The sequence below is a fragment of the Takifugu rubripes genome, unplaced genomic scaffold (genome assembly GCF_901000725.2).
Source record: "Takifugu rubripes unplaced genomic scaffold, fTakRub1.2, whole genome shotgun sequence".
NCBI lineage: Eukaryota > Metazoa > Chordata > Actinopteri > Tetraodontiformes > Tetraodontidae > Takifugu > Takifugu rubripes.
In genome coordinates this window covers 1,555,888-1,576,958 of record NW_021821632.1, presented here as the reverse complement: position 1 = coordinate 1,576,958, position 21,071 = coordinate 1,555,888, and the positions used below count along the sequence as shown (strand labels likewise).

At 51.0% G+C, this 21,071-nt stretch overlaps 2 protein-coding genes and 2 long non-coding RNA genes across 7 annotated transcripts in view; 3 read left to right on the top strand and 1 right to left on the bottom strand.

Moving 5' to 3' along the window:
* Positions 1 to 5,616, bottom strand: part of LOC105419160 (tRNA (cytosine(38)-C(5))-methyltransferase-like) — a 15,091-nt gene extending 9,475 nt beyond the window's left edge. For 2 of the 4 annotated variants that reach the window (XM_029831853.1, XM_029831855.1), the window contains exons 1-5: positions 5,373 to 5,609; positions 4,852 to 4,961; positions 3,846 to 3,922; positions 3,623 to 3,694; positions 1,380 to 1,445 (exon numbers count right to left, since the gene is read on the bottom strand). In XM_029831853.1, coding sequence (XP_029687713.1) covers positions 1,380 to 1,445; positions 3,623 to 3,694; positions 3,846 to 3,922; positions 4,852 to 4,961; positions 5,373 to 5,427 — 380 coding nt within the window. In that variant the 5' untranslated portion in view covers positions 5,428 to 5,609. Of the gene's footprint in view, positions 1 to 1,379; positions 1,446 to 3,622; positions 3,695 to 3,845; positions 3,923 to 4,851; positions 4,962 to 5,372 lie in introns of all 4 variants that reach the window. The other 2 variants (XM_029831856.1, XM_029831857.1) reach the window with 2 other exon arrangements.
* A 35-nt stretch (positions 5,617 to 5,651) lies between these two features.
* On the top strand, positions 5,652 to 13,644 carry rsu1 (Ras suppressor protein 1). Its single transcript, XM_029831858.1, has 9 exons — positions 5,652 to 5,788; positions 5,882 to 6,044; positions 7,163 to 7,213; positions 8,289 to 8,409; positions 12,229 to 12,347; positions 12,553 to 12,635; positions 12,793 to 12,907; positions 13,074 to 13,206; positions 13,396 to 13,644. Exons 2-9 carry the CDS (start codon positions 5,936 to 5,938, stop codon positions 13,496 to 13,498), a joined length of 834 nt encoding a protein of 277 aa, XP_029687718.1. The 5' UTR covers positions 5,652 to 5,788; positions 5,882 to 5,935; the 3' UTR covers positions 13,499 to 13,644.
* Positions 13,645 to 13,977: 333 nt separating this feature from the next.
* On the top strand, positions 13,978 to 14,605 carry LOC115248333 (uncharacterized). The gene is made up of 2 exons (XR_003887238.1): positions 13,978 to 14,176; positions 14,213 to 14,605. It is a non-coding gene; the product is annotated as an uncharacterized lncRNA (long non-coding RNA).
* Positions 14,606 to 15,133: 528 nt separating this feature from the next.
* LOC115248300 (uncharacterized) lies at positions 15,134 to 16,440 on the top strand. The gene is made up of 2 exons (XR_003887221.1): positions 15,134 to 16,030; positions 16,116 to 16,440. It is a non-coding gene; the product is annotated as an uncharacterized lncRNA (long non-coding RNA).
* Positions 16,441 to 21,071: the final 4,631 nt, after the last annotated feature.

Below are 21,071 nucleotides of genomic sequence, written 5' to 3'. Positions count from 1 at the left end.
ACTGGTGCTTATGGGCTCATGCGAGTGCTGCCCTGTGTTCTAGGATCATCCAGTCTGATCCGGTCTGATCCGGTCTGACGGGCCCAGACTGGCCCAAAGCTGAAAAGGCTTTAATTCCGTTTCCTCAAACACATCTCGAGTATTTCCAATAATAAATGTTTCTTGCTGTGTTTCTAATGTGCCCGGAGAATCCAAGTGATCTTCTAATTAAACATGAGGTTTCAGGCTGGTTCAGGCTGGTTCAGCAAGTTCAGACTGGTTCAGCAGGTTCAGGCTGGTTCAGCAAGTTCAGACTGGTTCAGCAGGTTCAGACTGGTTCAGCAAGTTCAGGCTGGTTCAGCAAGTTCAGGCTGGTTCAGCAGGTTCAGGCTGGTTCAGCAAGTTCAGGCTGGTTCAGCAGGTTCAACAGGTTCCAGGCTGGTTCAGCAGGTTCAGGCTGGTTCAGGCTGGTTCAGCAAGTTCAGACTGGTTCAGCAGTTTCAGGCTGGTTCAGCAGGTTCAACAGGTTCCAGGCTGGTTCAGCAGGTTCAGGCAGGTTCAGGCTGGTTCAGCAGGTTCAACAGGTTCCAGGCTGGTTCAGCAGGTTCAGGCTGGTTCAGCAGGTTCAGGCTGGTTCGGCAGTTTCAGGCTGGTTCAGCAGGTTCAACAGGTTCCAGGCTGGTTCAGCAGGTTCAGGCTGGTTCAGGCTGGTTCAGCAGGTTCAACAGGTTCCAGGCTGGTTCAGCAGGTTCAGGCTGGTTTAGGTTGGTTCAGACTGGTTCAGCAGGTTCAGGCTGGTTTAGGCTGGTTCAGCAGGTTCAGACTGGTTCAGCGGGTTTAGGCTGGTTCAGCAGGTTCAGACTGGTTCAGCAGGTTCAGACTGGTTCAGCAGGTTCAGACTGGTTCAGGCTGGTTCAGCAGGTTCAGGCTGAAGGAGCCTGCTCAGGTGAGGAGAAAGTCTCCATCAATGTTCCGGAAACCCTTTTGGGTTGGATCGTTTATGAAACATCTGAAATCAATGCAAACCTGTAAAGTTCAACTAATTACATTTCAAGTCTAATGTTATTATGAACCGCTGTTATCTTCAAAGAAAGGGAAAAAGAGAGTTCATCCTGGAACGCCGTGGCACAGCGGGGGGGGGGGGGGGGGGGGTCAGCTGGGGGACAGGAAGTTCTGACCAGAACACTTCATACTTGAGCAGAGCAGAGAGAACCAGTCATACAATAGTTGGACACGTCCCAGAAGGAGCTAGAACTCTCTAAACCAGCATCTGTCTGGCACAGTTTATATCGGCCTTTAGTGGAAGAAACTGACGGTTAAAAACTTTAACTGGAATTAGTTTCAAAAGGGTCCCCATGACAAAGGTGAAGAGGAGTGAGGATGGAGAAGACGGGCCTTACCTGGCAGCAGACTTCTCAAAGCCTTTCACGTTCTCCAGCAGGATGTAGAGGGGCGCTTTGGACAGCCTGGACACAGGACCAGACACAGGACCAGTTACAGGACCAGATACAGGACCAGGTACAGGACCAGGTACAGGACCAGATACAGGACCAGACACAGGACCAGTTAATGGACCAGATACAGGACCAGTTACAGGACCAGATACAGGACCAGACACAGGACCAGGTACAGGACCAGACACAGGACCAGACACAGGAGCAGTTACAGGACCAGATACAGGACCAGGTACAGGACCAGACACAGGACCAGACACAGGACCAGTTACAGGACCAGATACAGGACCAGATACAGGACCAGATACAGGACCAGTTACAGGACCAGACAAAGGACCAGTTACAGGACCAGACAAAGGACCAGTTACAGGACCAGACACAGGACCAGACACAGGACCAGGTACAGGACCAGGTACAGGACCAGACACAGGACCAGATACAGGACCAGTTACAGGACCAGACACAGGACCAGACACAGGACCAGTTACAGGACCAGATACAGGAGCAGACACAGGACCAGGTACAGGACCAGGTACAGGACCAGGTACAGGACCAGACACAGGAGCAGACACAGGAGCAGACACAGGACCAGTTACAGGACCAGTTACAGGACCAGATACAGGACCAGACACAGGACCAGATACAGGACCAGTTACAGGACCAGATACAGGACCAGTTACAGGACCAGACACAGGACCAGACACAGGACCAGATACAGAACCAGTTACAGGACCAGACACAGGACCAGACACAGGACCAGACACAGGACAGACACAGGACCAGACCCAGGACCAGACCCAGGACCAGATACAGGACCAGACACAGGACCAGACACAGGACAGACACAGGACAGACACAGGACCAGAAGCAGGACCAGAACCCTGTCTAACCCTAACCCTGTCTAACTCTAACTAACCCTAACCCTGTCTAACCCTAACCCTTTCTCACCCTAACCAACCCTAACCCTGTCTAACCATAACCCTGTCTAACCCTAACCAACCCTAACCCTAACCAACCCTAACCCTGTCTAACCCTAACCCTGTCTAACCCTGTCTAACCCTAACCCTGTCTAACCCTAACCAACCCTAACCCTGTCTAACCATAACCCTTTCTAACCCTAACCAACCCTAACCCTGTCTAACCCTAACCCTGTCTAACCCTAACCCTAACCCTGTCTAACCCTAACCCTGTCTAACCCTAACCCTGTCTAACCCTAACCCTGTCTAACTCTAACTAACCCTAACCCTGTCTAACCCTAACCCTTTCTCACCCTAACCAACCCTAACCCTGTCTAACCATAACCCTGTCTAACCCTAACCAACCCTAACCCTAACCAACCCTAACCCTGTCTAACCCTAACCCTGTCTAACCCTAACCCTGTCTAACCCTGTCTAACCCTAACCCTGTCTAACCCTAACCCTGTCTAACCCTAACCAACCCTAACCCTGTCTAGCCATAACCCTTTCTAACCCTAACCAACCCTAACCCTGTCTAACCCTAACCCTGTCTAACCCTAACCCTAACCCTGTCTAACCCTAACCCTGTCTAACCCTGTCTAACCCTAACCCTGTCTAACCCTAACCCTGTCTAACCCTAACCCTAACCCTGTCTAACCCTAACCCTGTCTAACCCTAACCCTAACCCTGTCTAACCCTAACCCTGTCTAACCCTAACCCTGTCTAACCCTAACCCTAACCCTGTCTAACCCTAACCCTGTCTAACCCTAACCCTGTCTAACCCTAACCCTAACCCTGTCTAACCCTAACCCTGTCTAACCCTAACCCTAACCCTGTCTAACCCTAACCCTGTCTAACCCTAACCCTGTCTAACCCTGTCTAACCCTAACCCTGTCTAACCCTAACCCTGTCTAACCCTGTCTAACCCTAACCCTGTCTAACCCTAACCCTGTCTAACCCTAACCCTAACCCTGTCTAACCCTAACCCTAACCCTGTCTAACCCTAACCCTAACTAACCCTCACCCTTTATTTAAGATCTGATGTGCTCCAGGATGCTGCCACAGCCGCTCCTGTCTCAGGGTTTCACCACAACAACTCTGCTGTGAAGATGATTCCAGAAATTCGAATAAATGTCGACTATTTTAAGAGAGACTGGTCACTTGGAGACGGGTCATTTCTTGGCTTGAACATCTTTTGATATCAGGACATAAAAGGAGGTAAAAATTCAAAACCTTGGCAGCAGATCAACGATGTGCAGAAAGCTCTTTGTTCGAGGATCATCAAGGTCACGCTGAAGTCCTATCCTGCCCGAGAGAATCCACAAACAGACAATTCAACTAAAAAGTAAGAAAATGAAGTCAAAACTTTTAGTCAGCAACTATCATAGAAAAAACTATCATAGAAAACCAGGATGTTATTTTTACCACCTATTAAGGACCAAAATATAAGATTTACCTGGTGAACGGCTGACAAGGGGGGCTCATCAGGATCATATCAAAAGACAATTTATTGAACTCTTCAAGTGTGATACCCTAAAGACAGGACAGTGGTGAGGTTAGCACAGCCTTTTCCCTCCTGCACGTGCAGTAACCTAGTAATGAAGCCTCTAATGCTCAGTGATCGCTGCATTCAAAAGGTTCTTATCAATGCTGTGATTTAGCTGTTCATCAGGCTACGGTGTGTTGACGCTAAGTTAGGGTTAGTCAGGGTTAGGGTTAGTCAGGGTTAGGGTTAGACGGGGTTAGGGTTAGACAGGGTTAGGTTAGGGTTAGACAGGGTTAGGGTTAGACGGGGTTAGGGTTAGACAGGGTTAGGGTTAGACAGAGTTAGGGTTAGACTGGGTTAGGGTTAGACAGGGTTAGGGTTAGACAGGGTTAGGTTAGGGTTAGACAGGGTTAGGGTTAGACGGGGTTAGGGTTAGACAGGGTTAGGGTTAGGGTTAGACAGGGTTAGGGTTAGACAGAGTTAGGGTTAGACTGGGTTAGGGTTAGACAGGGTTAGGGTTAGACAGAGTTAGTTTAGGGTTAGACTGGGTTAGGGTTAGACAGGGTTAGGGTTAGACAGGGTTAGGGTTAGACAGGGTTAGGTTAGAGTTAGACAGGGTTAGGTTAGGGTTAGACGGGGTTAGGGTTAGACAGGGTTAGGGTTAGACTGGGTTAGGGTTAGACGGGGTTAGGGTTAGACAGGGTTAGGGTTAGACAGGGTTAGGGTTAGACTGGGTTAGGGTTAGACTGGGTTAGGGTTAGACAGGGTTAGGGTTAGACAGAGTTAGGGTTAGACTGGGTTAGGGTTAGACAGGGTTAGGGTTAGACAGAGTTAGTTTAGGGTTAGACTGGGTTAGGGTTAGACTGGGTTAGGGTTAGACAGGGTTAGGGTTAGACTGGGTTAGGGTTAGACAGGGTTAGGGTTAGACTGGGTTAGGGTTAGACTGGGTTAGGGTTGGTTGGCAGCAGCCTCACACCTCGATGGTCTTGTTCAACAGAGCGGTGTTGGGGAAGTTGTGTGTGTAGACTTGGTTAGCGGTGGTGTTTATGTCCACGGCAGCAACGACCTGGTAAGACAGGTTTGACTCTGCACACAGAAAGATCACACAACTAAATCACACTTTTCATTGACATCTTCCTCTAAATGAAGAGAGACTGCAGCCAACAGCACGTGAGTGGTGCCTCGTTTCTCTTTAACCTAATAATGGTGTGTGCGTGCGTGTGCGTGTGTATAGACTCAGACTATCTTGACCACTCGTGTGTCACACACAGAGGATGAAACTGAGTACGACTGTTCCTACACTGTAAAATCATGCACGCATGTAATGTGCATGATTTCAGCAACGCTTCCCTAACATCAGGGAGAGAGAGACAGAGGGAGACGTGCACGGTCGTGCACGTGTCCATAGGACATCTGCAGACAACTCGCTGTTGTGGGTGATGCACGCAAGGGGAGCATGTAAACACATGTAATAAGGCGTAGTTATGACAACTTTACCTATCAGAGCATAATGCATCCCCCCAATCCCGCTATAGAGCTCCAACACCCGCATTCTTCTTCTTCTTTCGCCTCTCGTCTCTTCTTCTGCTGCTTTCGGTCGTAGTCTCGCGTTATAAATCACGTTATGCTCACTACTGCCACCACGTGGAAGGAATTGTCAAGCAAGAAAGAAAGATTATATATAGTAGAGCGCACAGCAAATATCCGGAGGAGCGCATTGGCTCAAGCCTTCGAACCACCGTAAAAGTGTCCGTTTTCGCCCGATGGTGTGCGCATCTTCGCTGTAGACGATCTCCGGGTGTTCCGGTGGAAACAGGAAGTGTCCTTGTAAGGAAGCGGGGCTCTCGCTCCAACATCCGCCAGGGCGTCAGCTGCGAGCACAACCGTGGTTTTCATTGTGTCCCCCTTGAAAGGTAGACTTTATTCTTTCTGTCACTTACCTCACGGTTTCATTCCTTAAAATGCCATTCACAACCACTCCCTTTCGCTGTCCTACTGCGCTCCAGGTCCTGCTTTCCGAACCAGCTGATCCGGTCCACTTTGTCCCGTTTCCAGCTAAAATGTCCAAATCTTTGAAGAAGATTGTTGAAGAGAGTCGAGACAAGAATCTCCTGGAGGTGGAAATCTGCGACAGGGGCATTTCCAACATGCTGGACATCCCAGGAATATGTAATAACACTTTCCTCTTGACTTGGCTGCACAAACACACACACACACACACACACACACAGATCTTCGGTCACTTAAATATGGAATAAACTGAATCATTTCACCAATAAAGGAGTCATTATTCATATAGTCTTTCATTAGGAAAAATAAATGATTTCACATCATTCCTAAAGAATAAATTGTGATTGTATCGAGTCAACGTTTAGCACAACAAGAGTTATTGTGCTACTAAAGTGACTGATAAAGAAGGATAAATGGCAGTAATGGAGTTGGGGTAAATGGAAGTAATGGGGGTTAGAGTTAGGGTAAATGGCAGTAACGGAGTTGGGGTAAATGGCAGTAATGGAGTTGGGGTAAATGGCAGTAATGGAGTTGGGGTAAATGGCAGTAATGGGGGTTAGAGTTAGGGTAAATGGCAGTAATGGGGGTTAGGGTAAATGGCAGTAATGGGGGTTAGGGTTAGGGTAAATGGCAGTAATGGGGGTTAGGGTTAGGGTAAATGGCAGTAATGGGGGTTAGGGTAAATGGCAGTAATGGGGGTTAGGGTAAATGGCAGTAATGGGGGTTAGGGTTAGGGTAAATGGCAGTAATGGGGGTTAGGGTAAATGGCAGTAATGGGGGTCAGGGTTAGGGTAAATGGCAGTAATGGGGGTTAGGGTTAGGGTAAATGGCAGTAATGGGGGTTAGGGTAAATGGCAGTAATGGGGGTTAGAGTTAGGGTAAATGGCAGTAATGGGGGTTAGAGTTAGGGTAAATGGCAGTAATGGGGGTTAGGGTTAGGGTAAATGGCAGTAATGGGGGTCTTGTGCACTGAGATAATGAGGAGGAGGAGGAGGAGGAGAAGCATAACTCTGGGTCTGTCTCATTATTTAATGGAACAAGAACATGGAACACAGCTGCTTTGGTTAAAGTTATATTGGGTTTTGCTTTATTTGATGACTTTACTCATGCTCAGTCATTTGTAGGACATGAAAACACTGAAAGCTGGATATTTTGGATACTCAATTCTCCCAACACATTTTAGTTGAAACTGACTTTTGCCATTCAGAAGCCCTCCCTAGTGATGCACTCTTCTAGAGAAGGTTTTGTAGTTCTGATCTGATGCTCTTGTGTTTCAGTCACACTGTCAAACATCACTCAGCTGGTGCTCAGCCACAACAAGCTCACAGGTAAGCGTCCTCCCGTCCTCTGCTCCACCACCGACAGTCCTTGTCCTTCAGCAGAGAGCAGTGGTTCTGGCAAATATGTCTTAAAGGTCCAGAAGAGCTCCAAATATAACCCCAACACCCACCCCAAAGCTAACACCCACCCCAATCCTAACACCCACCCCAACCCCAACACCCACCCCAACCCCAACACCCACCCCAAACCTCAACACTCACCCCAAACCTAACCCCAACCCCAAACCTAACACCCACCCCAACCCTAACCCCAACCCCAAACCTAACACCCACCCAACCCCAACCCCAACCCCAACACCCACCCCAACCCCAACACCCACCCCAAACCTAACCCCAAACCTAACACCCACCCTAACCCCAACCCCAAACCTAACACCCACCCCAACCCCAACACCCACCCCAACCCCAACACCCACCCCAAACCTCAACACCCACCCCAACCCCAACACCCACCCCAAACCTCAACACCCACCCCAAACCTAACCCCAAACCTAACACCCACCCCAACCCTAACCCCAACCCCAAACCTAACACCCACCCCAAACCTAACCCCAACCCCAAACCTAACACCCACCCTAACCCTAACACCCACCCCAACCGTAACCCCAACCCCAAACCTAACACCCACCCCAACCCTAACCCCAACACCCACCCCAAACCTAACCCCAACACCCACCCCAACCCTAACACCCAGATTCTGTTTCTGTTTTTATTCTGTGGTATTGAGTTTAGCTTAATGATGCCATGAAGCAGAGCTACAGCTAGAGCACCTAAGTGTGGTGCTTTATGATGGGATGGGATGGAGATGATGCAGCCTGGCCTTTAGAATGAAGAGAAGGCACTTGAAATGTATTTTTATTTTACATGCATTGGGAAAAGAAGCTAAATCTGTAGAAATGGCTTTGGTCTTGCTGTCTCATGAAATCTTGAGGAACCCAACCTAGTGCTGTTTCTTCACTGTGATGAGGTCTGAAATCCTCCACCTGGGCCTGTCTGTAGTGGTGCACGCGACCTTTGCACCAGAAGCTTCAATATGTTCTTTTTTCTGCTCTCTCTTGTTCAGTGGTGCCTCCTAACATCTCAGAACTGAAGAACTTAGAAGTTCTCAACGTGTTCAATAATCAGATTGAGGAACTTCCCACTCAGCTCAGCAGCCTTCAGAAGCTGAAGCATCTCAACCTTGGGTTTGTATTCTGTTCTTAACCTTTGGTAGCAGCTCCTTCTCTAGGTCAACATGTCCCTGCTGCAGATTCTTCTACAGCCTTTGTTGCCATGGAGAACTCGACAGACACTAACACGTCTCTACACATTTCACCCCAGGGATAAAGAGGTAGATTAAAATTCTAAAATGAGTGACCATGACATACCCGTCATTTACATTAGATTCCCTAATATTTACAATGGCTGGTAGATACTCAAAGCATCACCTTGTTGGGCCTTTGAGGTTGTCACAGCCACCAGTTTATGAGGTATGATGGTGTGATCAGGTACCTTCAGCAGTCAAAGATGACTTCACACTGGAGGTGCTGCCGAGATTTGTGATCAACACCACAACATCAATCAATCAATCAATCTTTATTTATATAGCGTCTTATACAATCAAAATTGTTTCAAGGCGCTTTCCAGAATCCCAGAGCCTGACCCCAGACAAGCAACAGTGGCAAGGAAAAACTCCCCTTTAACAGAAAGAAACCTTGAGCAGGACCAGGCTCATGTAGGGGGACCCTCCTGCTGATGGCCGGCTGGGTAAAGAGAGAGGAGAGGTGGGAGGACAGGTAGAGGATAGGATAGGTAGGAGAGGAGAGGGGTAGAGGAGAGGAGAGGTAGAGTGAAGGGGAGGTAGAGGAGAGGAGAGGAGAAGGAGAAGGAGGGGAAAGAGGAGAGGAAAGAAGAGGAGAGGGAGAGGAAAAGGAGAAGGAGAGGAGAGGAGAGGGAGAGGAGAGGCACAGAGCACAGAAACACAAACAAAAAATATGCACAATCACTTCAACGGGGCCGGCGGTCATTATGCAGCTCCGATGGCAGTGATACCTGCAAATAAATAGAGGGGGGGGGGGGAAGCAGAAAAACTACACAAGAATCAGCATAACTAGTCTGCTTGATGAGGAGAGGAAAGGAGAGGAAACCATGACCCAGTGGAGTGACAGAGGCCTGTCAGGTGATCATGTTTCTGGACCCCGGCAGCCTCGGCCTATAACAGCACAGCTAAGATGTGACCTAATGATTAGACGACCCCCTAAGTATGATAATTTGTCTGTCTATGATAGTAGCTGGAACTACTGAATTAGTAACAGTAAGCTTTTTCAAAGAGGTAGGTTTTGAGTCTGATCTTAAAAGTAGCGATGGAGTCAGCCTCCCGTACCTGGACAGGGAGCTGGTTCCAAAGCAGGGGGGCCTGGTAGCTAAATGCTCGGCCCCCCATTCTACTCCTAGAAACTCTGGGAACCACAAGTAGACCAGCATTCTGAGAGCGGAGCGGTCTATTGGGCTGATAGGGTATCACTAGCTCCTCCAGGTAGGATGGAGCTAGGCCTCTGAGGACCTTGTAGGTCAGAAGAAGGGTTTTAAAAGTTATTCTAAATTTAACGGGCAGCCAATGAAGCGACACCAGTACAGGAGTAATGTGATCTCTTTTGTCAATACCTGTCAGAACTCTGGCTGCAGCATTTTGGATCAACTGGAGGCTTCTTAAAGAGTTGTTTGGACACCCTGATAATAAGGAGTTACAGTAGTCCAGCCTGGAAGTAACAAACATCGACAACCAAGAGCACGAGAGCAGACCTGAGCTGCTCCAAAGGCCATCTAACCAACACCAAACATACCGAATACTGAGCAGTAGGTGCTGCACAGTAACGCGCTCAGTTCACTTCAGCTTTATTTATCAGCATCTGTTAAAATCAAAATAGTCTCTAGGCGTTTCCACAATCCCAGGCCTCACCCCCAACAAGCCTGAAAAACCCCCCTTTAATAGGACAACCCAACCCCTATCCCAACCCCAGTCCCTATTGAGATTCTCGAACTGCTCTGTCTCCTCTGGTTTCATGGATAAACATAGCTGAGTGTCATCAGCAGAGCCATGAAGATTCATTCTGTGCAGCCTAATAATGTTTCCGAAAGGAATCAGGTACAATGTGAAAAGGATTGGTCCGAGTCCAGAACCTTGTGGAACGCCACAACTAACCCTACTGTACCCTACACGACTAACCCTACTGTACCCTACACGACTAACCCCACCGTACCCTACACGACTAACCCCACTGTACCCTACACGACTAACCCTACTGTACCTTACACGACTAACCCCACTGTACCCTACACGATTAACCCTACTGTACCCTACACGACTAACCCCACTGTACCCTACACGATTAACCCTACTGTACCCTACACGACTAACCCCACTGTACCCTACACGACTAACCCCACTGTACCCTACACGACTAACCCCACTGTACCCTACACGATTAACCCCACTGTACCCTACACGACCAACCCCACTGTACCCTACACGATTAACCCCACTGTACCCTACACGACTAACCCCACTGTACCCTACACGACTAACCCTACTGTACCCTACACGACTAACCCCACTGAACCCTACACGATTAACCCTACTTTACCCTACACGACTAACCCCACTGTACCCTACACGACTAACCCCACTGTACCCTACACGACTAACCCTACTGTACCCTACACGACTAACCCCACTGTACCCTACTGTACCCTACACGACTAACCCCACTGTACCCTACACGATTAACCCTACTGTACCCTACACGACTAACCCCACTGTACCCTACACGACTAACCCTACTGTACCCTACACGACTAACCGCACTGTACCCTACTGTACCCTACACGACCAACCCCACTGTACCCTACACGACTAACCCTACTGTACCCTACACGACTAACCCTACTGTACCCTACACACTAACCCTACTGTACCCTACACGACTAACCCCACTGTACCCTACACGACCAACCCTACTGTACCCTACACGACTAACCCCACTGTACCCTACACGATTAACCCTACTGTACCCTACACGACTAACCCCACTGTACCCTACACGACTAACCCTACTGTACCCTACACGACTAACCCCACTGTACCCTACTGTACCCTACACGACCAACCCCACTGTACCCTACACGACTAACCCTACTGTACCCTACACGACTAACCCTACTGTACCCTACACACTAACCCTACTGTACCCTACACGACTAACCCCACTGTACCCTACACGACCAACCCCACTGTACCCTACAGGACTAACCCTACTGTACCCTACACGATTAACCCTACCGACCGTCAATGCCTGGAGCTTTCCCACCTGCCAGGCCGTGCAGCGCCGCCTTCAGTTCCTCAGCCGACAGGGGGGCATCCAGCCCCCTGTTGTGTTCATCACGCACCTGGGGCAGACCTTCCAGAAAGGACGGCTCCACCTCAGGCTCCTCCCGGCATTCTGTCTTTTACAGATCCCTGTAGAAATCCACTGCCCGCTGGCGAATCTTAGTCGGGTCCTCAAGCATTTATCCAGTGTTGGCCCACGGGGAGGGCACCATCGTCCTCTGGCCGTTTTTACGCTCCAGGCCAAAGAAAAAGTGAGAGGGAGCGTCCATCTGGGGGATTTGGAGGAACCTTGAGCGGCAGTGGGAGCCGACACACTCACAAAGACAAGTTTGACACTTTCAAACTCAGCGCAGTTTGCTTTGCTTTCTATAGTTTTCCTTTTAATAGAAAGATCGACGTTCTCGCCCACGTAACTGTCCTCCATGACTGGGACGTTCTCGTCCACTAAACTGTCCTCCATGACTGGGAGGTTCTGGCCACTAAACTGTCCTCCATGACTGGGACATTCTCGTCCACTAAACCGTCCTCCATGACTGGGACGTTCTCGTCCACTATAGTGTCCTCCATGTCTAGGACATCGAGGGGGGGGTGTGAGAGAGATCATTCTACAATGCTTCACCTCTGTGTTTCTTGCCAGTATGAACTGTCTGAGCAGTTTGCCCAGAGGATTTGGATCCTTGCCGGCTCTAGAAGTGTTGGACCTCACCTACAACAACCTGAACCAGAACTCCCTCCCCGGAAACTTTTTCTACCTCAGTAAGGGTTTTATTTGCTTACTGCTCGTCACATCAGTGCTCTGGCCAGTAGAGGGCAGTGGTGCGCCTTTCACTTTTCAAGCTAGTCCAACTCCATCAGAACGGCTCCGACGAACAGCCACAACAATTCTGTCACCTTTTCTGTGAGTGGATGGTTGGATGTGGACTCTTCTGTGAAGCCGTTGTCCTTCCTGATTGTGTTACAGCAACCCTTCGTGCTCTGTACCTGAGCGATAACGACTTCGAGACGTTGCCCACAGACATTGGGAAGCTGACAAAGCTGCAAATAGTAAGTTATTCTGACTGGGCCAGTGTCCCCAGGACCGGCTCGCTGGTCCTGACTGACGTGTCCTTTTGCTGGACACACTTCTGTACCATTATTGTTCCTCTTTAACTGCACATTGACAACGTCCACTTCCTGTTCCTCTTTTACTCTGCTTGGTCAGTTGAGTCTGCGGGACAATGATCTGATTTCATTGCCAAAGGAGATCGGTGAGCTGGCTCACCTTAAAGAGCTCCACATCCAGGGCAACAGACTGACTGTCCTGCCCCCTGAACTTGGTAAGGTCCCCATGCAGGCACACAAAGGCGCCCCCCCTCCCTTGTAGCACCAGCGTGTCTGCCTGTCTGATACTGTGCTGCTCCTGTACCCACTCGGTGGCGGTCTGTCACTTCCCTTTGGGACTGAGGTGACTTGTGTCATCACTTCCTGTCTATTTGTCTGCAGGTAATCTGGATTTGACTGGACCAAAGCAGGTGTTTAAGGCAGAGAACAATCCCTGGGTCACCCCCATCGCCGACCAGTTCCAGCTGGGTGTCTCTCATGTGTTTGAGTATGTTCGCTCAGAGACCTATAAATAGTAAGTAGGAATAGATACTGAAGCAGAAACCAAGTGTGTGTGGGCTCCAGGGTATAGAAGATGTACTGTCACACACACACACACACACACACACACACACGGATGTGGATGAGCTCTTCATCAGAACTTGATGATATCGGTGCAGCCCAGAACCTTCTGTTCAACCTTCTGTCTCCTTCTGTGCTGCAGCCTCTACGGCAGACACATGCAGGCCAACCCAGAACCACCGAAGAAGAGCAACGATAAGAGTAAGAAGATCAGCCGCAAGCCTCTGGCTGCCAAGAACAAATGAGCAGAAGACAGCAGAACCTCCGCAGCCCTGTGGACGGACGGACGCACGGACGGACGGACATGCATGCATACAGACAGGCAGACAGGCATACAGACAGACAGGCATGCATGCATACAGACAGACAGACAGACATGCATACAGACAGACAGGCAGACAGGCATACAGACAGACATGCATACATACAGACGGACATGCATACATACAGACAGACAGACGGACATGCATACAGACAGACAGACAGACAGACAGACAGACATGCATACATACATACATACAGACAGACAGACAGACAGACATGCATACAGACAGACAGACAGACAGACAGACATGCATACATACAGACAGGCAGACAGACATGCATACATACATACAGACAGACAGACAGACAGACAGACATGCATACAGACAGACAGACAGACAGACAGACATGCATACATACATACAGACAGACAGACAGACAGACAGACAGACAGACAGACAGACAGACAGACAGACAGACAGACATACATACAGACAGACAGACAGACAGACATGCATACATACAGACAGACAGACAGACAGACAGACAGACATGCATACATACATACAGGCAGACAGACGGACGTATATTTCTGCTGGTTTGATGCACCTCTGGTGAATAGAATGTCTCTGTATCCGGTGCCTTGGACATGACCTGACGTCACGTGTCACATGACCTGTGACCTGACGTCACAGGTCATGTGACACGAACCTGCCAGGCCTCAGCTGTCACCAGGGGTGACGCTGGTGTGTTTCTGCACCAGCAACACGGCTCTTTTCACCCTCGATGAAGGAGCCTTTACTGACTTTATGATATTTCTACAGCTAATAGCATCCAAGGCCTCAGCCGTGCGTCTCTAAAGCTTTTACCGTGTAATAATGTCATATGTATCATTCCTGGGGGGGTCGTCTTCCAACAGCAGATTGAGGGAGGGGGGTTTCCTCCTGCACAGGTGTTGGCTGCTGTGCGACTGTTGACCTCGTTAACCTCAGCGTCGGCTCGCTCGCTCGCTCACTGAACAAAATGCCTTTTTATACTCCTCATAATCGCTTTGAAATAAAGCCACCACATGTGGATTCTTCCCCACAGTCCTGGCAGCTTGTCCGCCTCTGTGTCCATCTACAGGTGTCACCCACTTCATAGCTGTGACCTATGACCTTTGACCCTGCTGACCCCCTCATCTGTTACACTAACAGCTTCTTAAAATGAATGTGTCTCTATGATCTCTGTCTCCCCTCTCGTCCCCTCTCCTCTCCTCTCCCTCTCCTCTCCTCTCCTCTCCTCCCCTTCCCTCTCCCCTCCTCCCCTCCCCCTCCCCTCTCCTCCCCTCCCCTCCCCTCCTCCTCTCCTCCCCTCCCCTTTCCTCTCCTCTCCCTTCCCCTCCCCTTTCCTCTCCTCTCCTCTCCCCTCTCCTCTCCTCCCCTCTCCCCTCCCCTTTCCTCTCCTCTCCCTTCCCCTCCCCTTTCCTCTCCTCTCCTCTCCTCCCCTCCCCTTTCCTCTCCTCTCCCTTCCCTCCCCTTTCCTCTCCTCTCCTCTCCTCTCCCCTCTCCTCTCCCCTCCTCTCCTCCCCTCCCCTCTCCTCTCCTCTCTACCCAGCCCCCCCCCCCCATCAGCAGGAGGGTCCCCCTACCTGAGCCTGGTCCTGCTCCAGGTTTCTTCCTGTTAAAGGGGAGTTGTTCCTGCCACGATAGCTTGTTGGGGGTCAGGCCCTGGGATTCTGCCGAGGGTCTAGAGCCTCTTTAGAGTGTAACAGATGCTGCTAATTAAAGATGAACTGAACAGTCACACACAGACTGGAGATGTTCCACCGGTTTGGTGGCCTGAGATGATCTGCTGAAGCCAGAGGTTTGATCCACTGGTGGAGGAGGTCTCAATCATCATTTTAGAACAAACCACTCAATCAAATTCTAGAAGAAGAAGCAGGAGGTGAGCGAGGAGGGCAGACCAGGGCTGAGGCTATACTGGTGGCCAGTATACACCAGTATAGTGGTCCAAGCTGGTTGGCAGAGCTGCTGAAACGCCCAGAATCATTCCGATGAGACCAGCTTCATTTCTGACATTCGCTCAACAACCTTTCACCAGAGTTGAGTTGCTGATGTGGACCACCACCCCAGGACCCCCACAGGTCTGACGTGGCCCATAAATGATGGCCTTGCTTTCCCTGTACTCTCAAACGTTTGTGGATCCAAGTGCAGCAGGGAGACAGAAGAGCAGGGGTCCAAATCCTGGAAGCTAACTCGGATCATAGACGGGATCAGGATCGAGAGCTTGAACACAAGCGTGACGAAGACTCTGGTGCTGAAGGGGGAGGCGGCTTAAATTGGCGTGAAGGTAACGAGCTGCAGGTGAAAATGATTGACTAGTTAAATGAAGGTAGAACTAGTCACAACCGGGAAAGGGAACTACCGACCCAAACACAACAAATCACAGGCGTGACACCAGTGAGCGCCCACATTTCTTCATCAGGTGGATTTAAGAAGCACCTTCAGGACTTGAGAGGAGGCGTCCCACAGGTGTGTTGAGACAGTCTAACATCAAATCAAGAGGTTTCAGAAGCACCTGTGTCTTTCCTGGGAAATAAGCCAAGAAAATCTCCAGGTTTTCAGCTCTCGTAGGCGTTCAGATGCTTCCTTCAACCTCCCTCGAGGATCAGACGAGGGGCACCTGAGGACTTGATGGTGGAGCTTCTCCTTCTTGTCCTGCACTCGTCTCTCCTGGATGTGCTGGTGTGGTTCTAGAACGGCCCACAAACATGGACATGTCTTCAGTGAGGATCCCTGCAGTGGATCCAAAGACCTGAAACATCCGACTGAGCTTCGTTTCTGGATCTGCTCGTCTCAATCATTCACTGAGAGTTTGGGGTTCGTTTCAGGTGTTTCAGCAGTTTCACCGCTTTAGAATCAACGCAATAAAGCATCAAACACACTCTTGTTTGTACAGCTTCTTTCTTGGTGACTTCATTTTAATGGGAAAATATTCAAAGTGTCTTAAAGGAACAAAATGGAAAAAAACAATAACTCAGTTTTAAAGATGGAGAAATCCAGAATCAATGATCTGAAACAACTGAAAAATGTCATTTGAGCCGTTTTCTGAATCCAGGAGCCCGATGAGCCGGCGGTTCTTCTCGCTCTGGACTTTCAGTAAACTGTGCAGTTGGCCGAGGAACGCTGCGTACACAGGAAGTCACTGGTGACTTCTTTATAGCCGCTAGCTTCAGTCAGGCCACTTCCTGTGAAGGCAAAACACAGGAAGTGCGCATGTCAACACAAACAGGAAGTGTTCTCCTTCCATCAACATGTAACAGCAGTGATGGTGTTCCTCAGGCAGGGGGGCCCGAGGAACACCTGAGGCAGGTGTCTACGACTGCACAGACGACTGCACGCAGACGACTGCACGAAGACGACTGCTCGAAGACGACTGCACAGACGACTGCACGAAGACGACTGCACGAAGACGACTGCACGCAGACGACTGCACGAAGACGACTGCACGAAGACGACTGCACAGATGACTGCACGAAGACGACTGCACGCAGACGACTGCACGAAGACGACTGCTCGAAGACGACTGCACAGACGACTGCACGAAGACGACTGCACGAAGACGACTGCACAGATGACTGCACGAAGACGACTGCTCGAAGACGACTGCACGCAGACGACTGCACGCAGACGACTGCACGCAGACGACTGCACGAAGACGACTGCACGAAGACGACTGCACAGACGACTGCACGAAGACGACTGCACAGACGACTGCACGCAGACGACTGCACGAAGACGACTGCACGCAGACGACTGCACCCAGACGACTGCACAGACGACTGCACGAAGACGACTGCACGAAGACGACTGCACCCAGACGACTGCACCCAGACGACTGCACAGACGACTGCACGAAGACGACTGCACCCAGACGACTGCACAGACGACTGCACGAAGACGACTGCACGCAGACGACTGCACAGACGACTGCACGAAGACGACTGCACGCAGACGACTGCACCCAGACGACTGCACAGACGACTGCACGAAGACGACTGCACGAAGACGACTGCACGCAGACGACTGCACCCAGACGACTGCACCCAGACGACTGCACGCAGACGACTGCACAAATGACTGCACGCAGACGACTGCACAAATGACTGCACGCAGACGACTGCATGAAGGCGACTGCACACAAACGACTGCACGCAGACGACTGCACAAATGACTGCACGAAGACGACTGCACGTAGACGACTGCACGCAGACGACTGCACAGAAGTCGCTTGGGTGCCGATCATGTCGGTTCCTATCGTCATCATCACATCATCGTCATGTTTAGATCCTGCATTGAGCTCACCTTCCAGCAGGTTATAAAGGTTACAGTAGTTGGTTCCATGGTCTTTCACAGCATACCAGGTCTCAGAGATGGACATGGCCTACAGCACACACACCCACACACACACACACACACACACACACACACAAAGTGGGAGTTTAGGAATGGATTGTGGTAAATCGGCCTTGTTTCGATACTTTTCTGATTTAAAACACTGATTTAAATCACTTTCTGATTAACGGGTGGAGACGGGAGATAAACCAGACCCTAGAGAGTGTGTGGGCGCGCGCGCGTGCGTGTGTGTGTGTTTGCATGCGTGTGTGTGATAAATAAAATCATTTGTGGTCATTAAGCTGGCCTGAGTGGTGACTGGACCAGTACAGAATGGGGGAGGGGGATTAGGTGTGGTGGAAGCTGGACCCAGTTTAAACTCTGAGGAACATTTAGCTTCGGTTGTTCTCATGATGGGGTAAAAGAAAAAACCTACCGAAACATGACAGCAGGTGAAGAAGTGGTAGGGGACCAAGCGGAAGTTGATGTTTTCCACATATCTCCTAAACGGGCTCACGTGTTTGGCTGTGATGAAGTGGACTGAGGCCGACTGGAGCTGCAGAGAGAAGACAGGAAAGTCCCATCAGCACGTCTCTGGTTCTCTGTCCCATGTTCAAGATCCAAAGATCCTCCAAGAGTGCTGGCTCAGTGACATCTCAGCAGCACAACCAAGGTTCTGTTCACCAGACAAGCTTCCAACAGAACCGTTGCTGTTGTCTATGGACGTTCCTTCTCCGTCGTCTCGACAGTTTCTCCTCACACCAAGAAAGGTGTGAACCATCACCTTATCGTGGTGGAGGAGTTTGCGTACCCTAATGAGCCTGGGAGCTTTGCTGTCCGGGGCAGTTCTTCCCTGGTAGGGCCTCCCAAGGCAGATTGGTCCTAGGTGAAGGGTCACATAAAGAATGGTTCATAAGACCCAACATGGCACAGCAAAGAGGGAAGCAGCATACCTGGCCCGGAGGGTTACCGGGGCCCCACCCTGGAGCCAGGCCTGGGGCTGGGGCTCGATGGCAAGCGCCTGGTGGCCGGGCCTACATCCATGGGGCCCAGCCAGGCCCAGCCGAACCAGCTATGTGGACACTCCCGTCTCCAGTGGACCCACCACCCGCAGGGGGAGTATGAAGGGTCCGGTGCAGTGTGGATTGGGCGGCGGACCAAGGCGTCACTTGGTGGTCCGATCCTCGGTTATGGAAATTTGCTATTGAAACATGGAACATCACCTCTCTGGTGGGGAAAGAGCTGGAGCTTGTGGGGGAGGTTGAGCACTATCGACTAGATATGGTCGGCCTCGCCTCCACACATAGAGTCGGCTCAGGAACCGAAGTCCTTGAGAGGTTGGACACTCTTCTATGCTGGAATTGCTCAGAGTAAGAGAGCGGGGGTGGGCTTTTGGCTTGCCCCCAGACTCTCTAGCTCGACGTTGGGGTTCTCGTGGTCGAGCAAAAGGGTTGCTTCCCTACGCCTTCGGGTCGTGGAACGGGTTCTGTGCGTATGCACCAAACGATAGTTCAGAGTACCCGCCCTTTTTGGAGGACCGAGGACGGACGCTGGACAGTGTCCCATCATCATCGTGCTGCTGGGAGACTTCAACGCTCACGTGGGCAACGACAGCGTGACCTGGAAAGGGGCGATTGGGAGGAACGGTCTGCCCGATCAGAACCAGAGGCCCAAATGCTTAGAGAGGGTCTGTTGGAAACGCTTGTTGGAGGAACCCGTGAGGCTGGTCTTCAACTCCCACCTCCGACAGAGCTTTGATCGTGTTCCGAGGGCGGTAGGGGACATTGAGTCTGAATGGGCCATGTTCCGCTCTGCCATTGTCGAGGCGGCTGTCGCTGTGGCTGCAAAGCCGCTGGTGCTGGTCGTGGCGGTAATCCCCGTACCCGATGGTGGACACCAGAGGTGAGGGGAGCCATCAGGTTGAAGAAAGAGGCCTACAGGTCATGGCTGGTCTGTGGGTCTCCAGAAGCAGCTAACCGGTACTGGTTGGCTAAGCGGGTTGCGGCCGAGACAATCGCGGTGGCAAAAACTCCGGCGTGGGAGGAGTTCAGTGAGGCTATGGAGGAAGACTTTCGGTCTGCTCCGAGAAGATTGTGGCAAACTGTCCGGCGCCTTAGGGGTGGCAGGCGGCAACTTGCCCACACCGTGTTAGGTGTGCATGGGGAGCTGCAATTATCTGGCGGTGTAAGGAATACTTCCAGGAGCTCCTCAATCCTACCAACACGTATCCTCAAGGTGGAACAGAGTCGGATGACCGGGAGGTGGACCATCCAATTTCTGGAGCGGAAGTTGCCGAGGTAGTGAAACAGCTGCCCGGCGGCGGAGCTCCAAGAGCGGATGAGATCCGCCCGGGTTATCTTAAAGCCCTGGATGTTGTAGGGCTGTCCTGGTTGACACGCCTCTGCAACATTGCCTGGACATCGGGGGCAGTGCCCTTGGACTGGCAGACCGGGGTGGTGGTCCCTATTTTTAAGAGGGGGGACCAGAGGGTCTATGCCAGGGTGCTGGAAAAGAGGATTAGACTGACAGCTGAACCTCTGATCGAGGAGGAACAATGTGGGTTTCGCCCCGGTCGTGGAACCATGGATCAGCTCTTTACCCTTGCTGGGGTGCTTGAGGGGAGTTGGGAGTTTGCCCAACCAGTCCACATGTGCTTTGTGGACTTGGAAAAGGCCTATGACCAGGTCCCCAGGAGCATCCTGTGGGGGGCGCTCCGGGAGTATGGGGTGGATGGTCCCTTGATAAGGGCCGCCCAGTCCCTGAACCAAAGGAGCAGGAGTTTGGTCCGGATAGCCGGTTGTAAGTCGTACTCGTTCCCAGTGAGGGTTGGACTCCGCCAGGGCTGCCCTTTGTCACCGGTTCTGTTCATAACTTTTATGGACAGAATTTCTAAGTGCAGCCGGGGAGTGGAGGGTGTCGAGTTCGGTGGGCGGAAGATCTCGTTGCTGCTTTTTGCGGATGACGTAGTTCTTCTGGCGCCATCGAACAGGGACCTCCAACACGTGCTAGGACGGTTCGCGACCGAGTGTGAAGCGGCAGGGATGCGGATTAGCACCTCCAAGTCAGAGTCCATGGTCCTCGCTCGGAAAAAGGTAGAGTGCCTTCTCCGGGTTGGGGAGGAGGTCCTGCCCCAGATGGAGGAGTTCAAGTATCTTGGGATCTTGTTCACGAGTGAGGG

Coding starts and splice junctions, on each gene's coding strand:
- rsu1 (XM_029831858.1), top strand. CDS start 5,936: ATGTCCAAATCTTTGAAGAAGATTGTTGAAGAGAGTCGAGACAAGAAT. Junction 8,410..12,228: donor CTGAAGCATCTCAACCTTGG/GTTTGTATTCTG, acceptor GTTTCTTGCCAG/TATGAACTGTCTGAGCAGTT. Junction 12,908..13,073: donor TGTCCTGCCCCCTGAACTTG/GTAAGGTCCCCA, acceptor ATTTGTCTGCAG/GTAATCTGGATTTGACTGGA.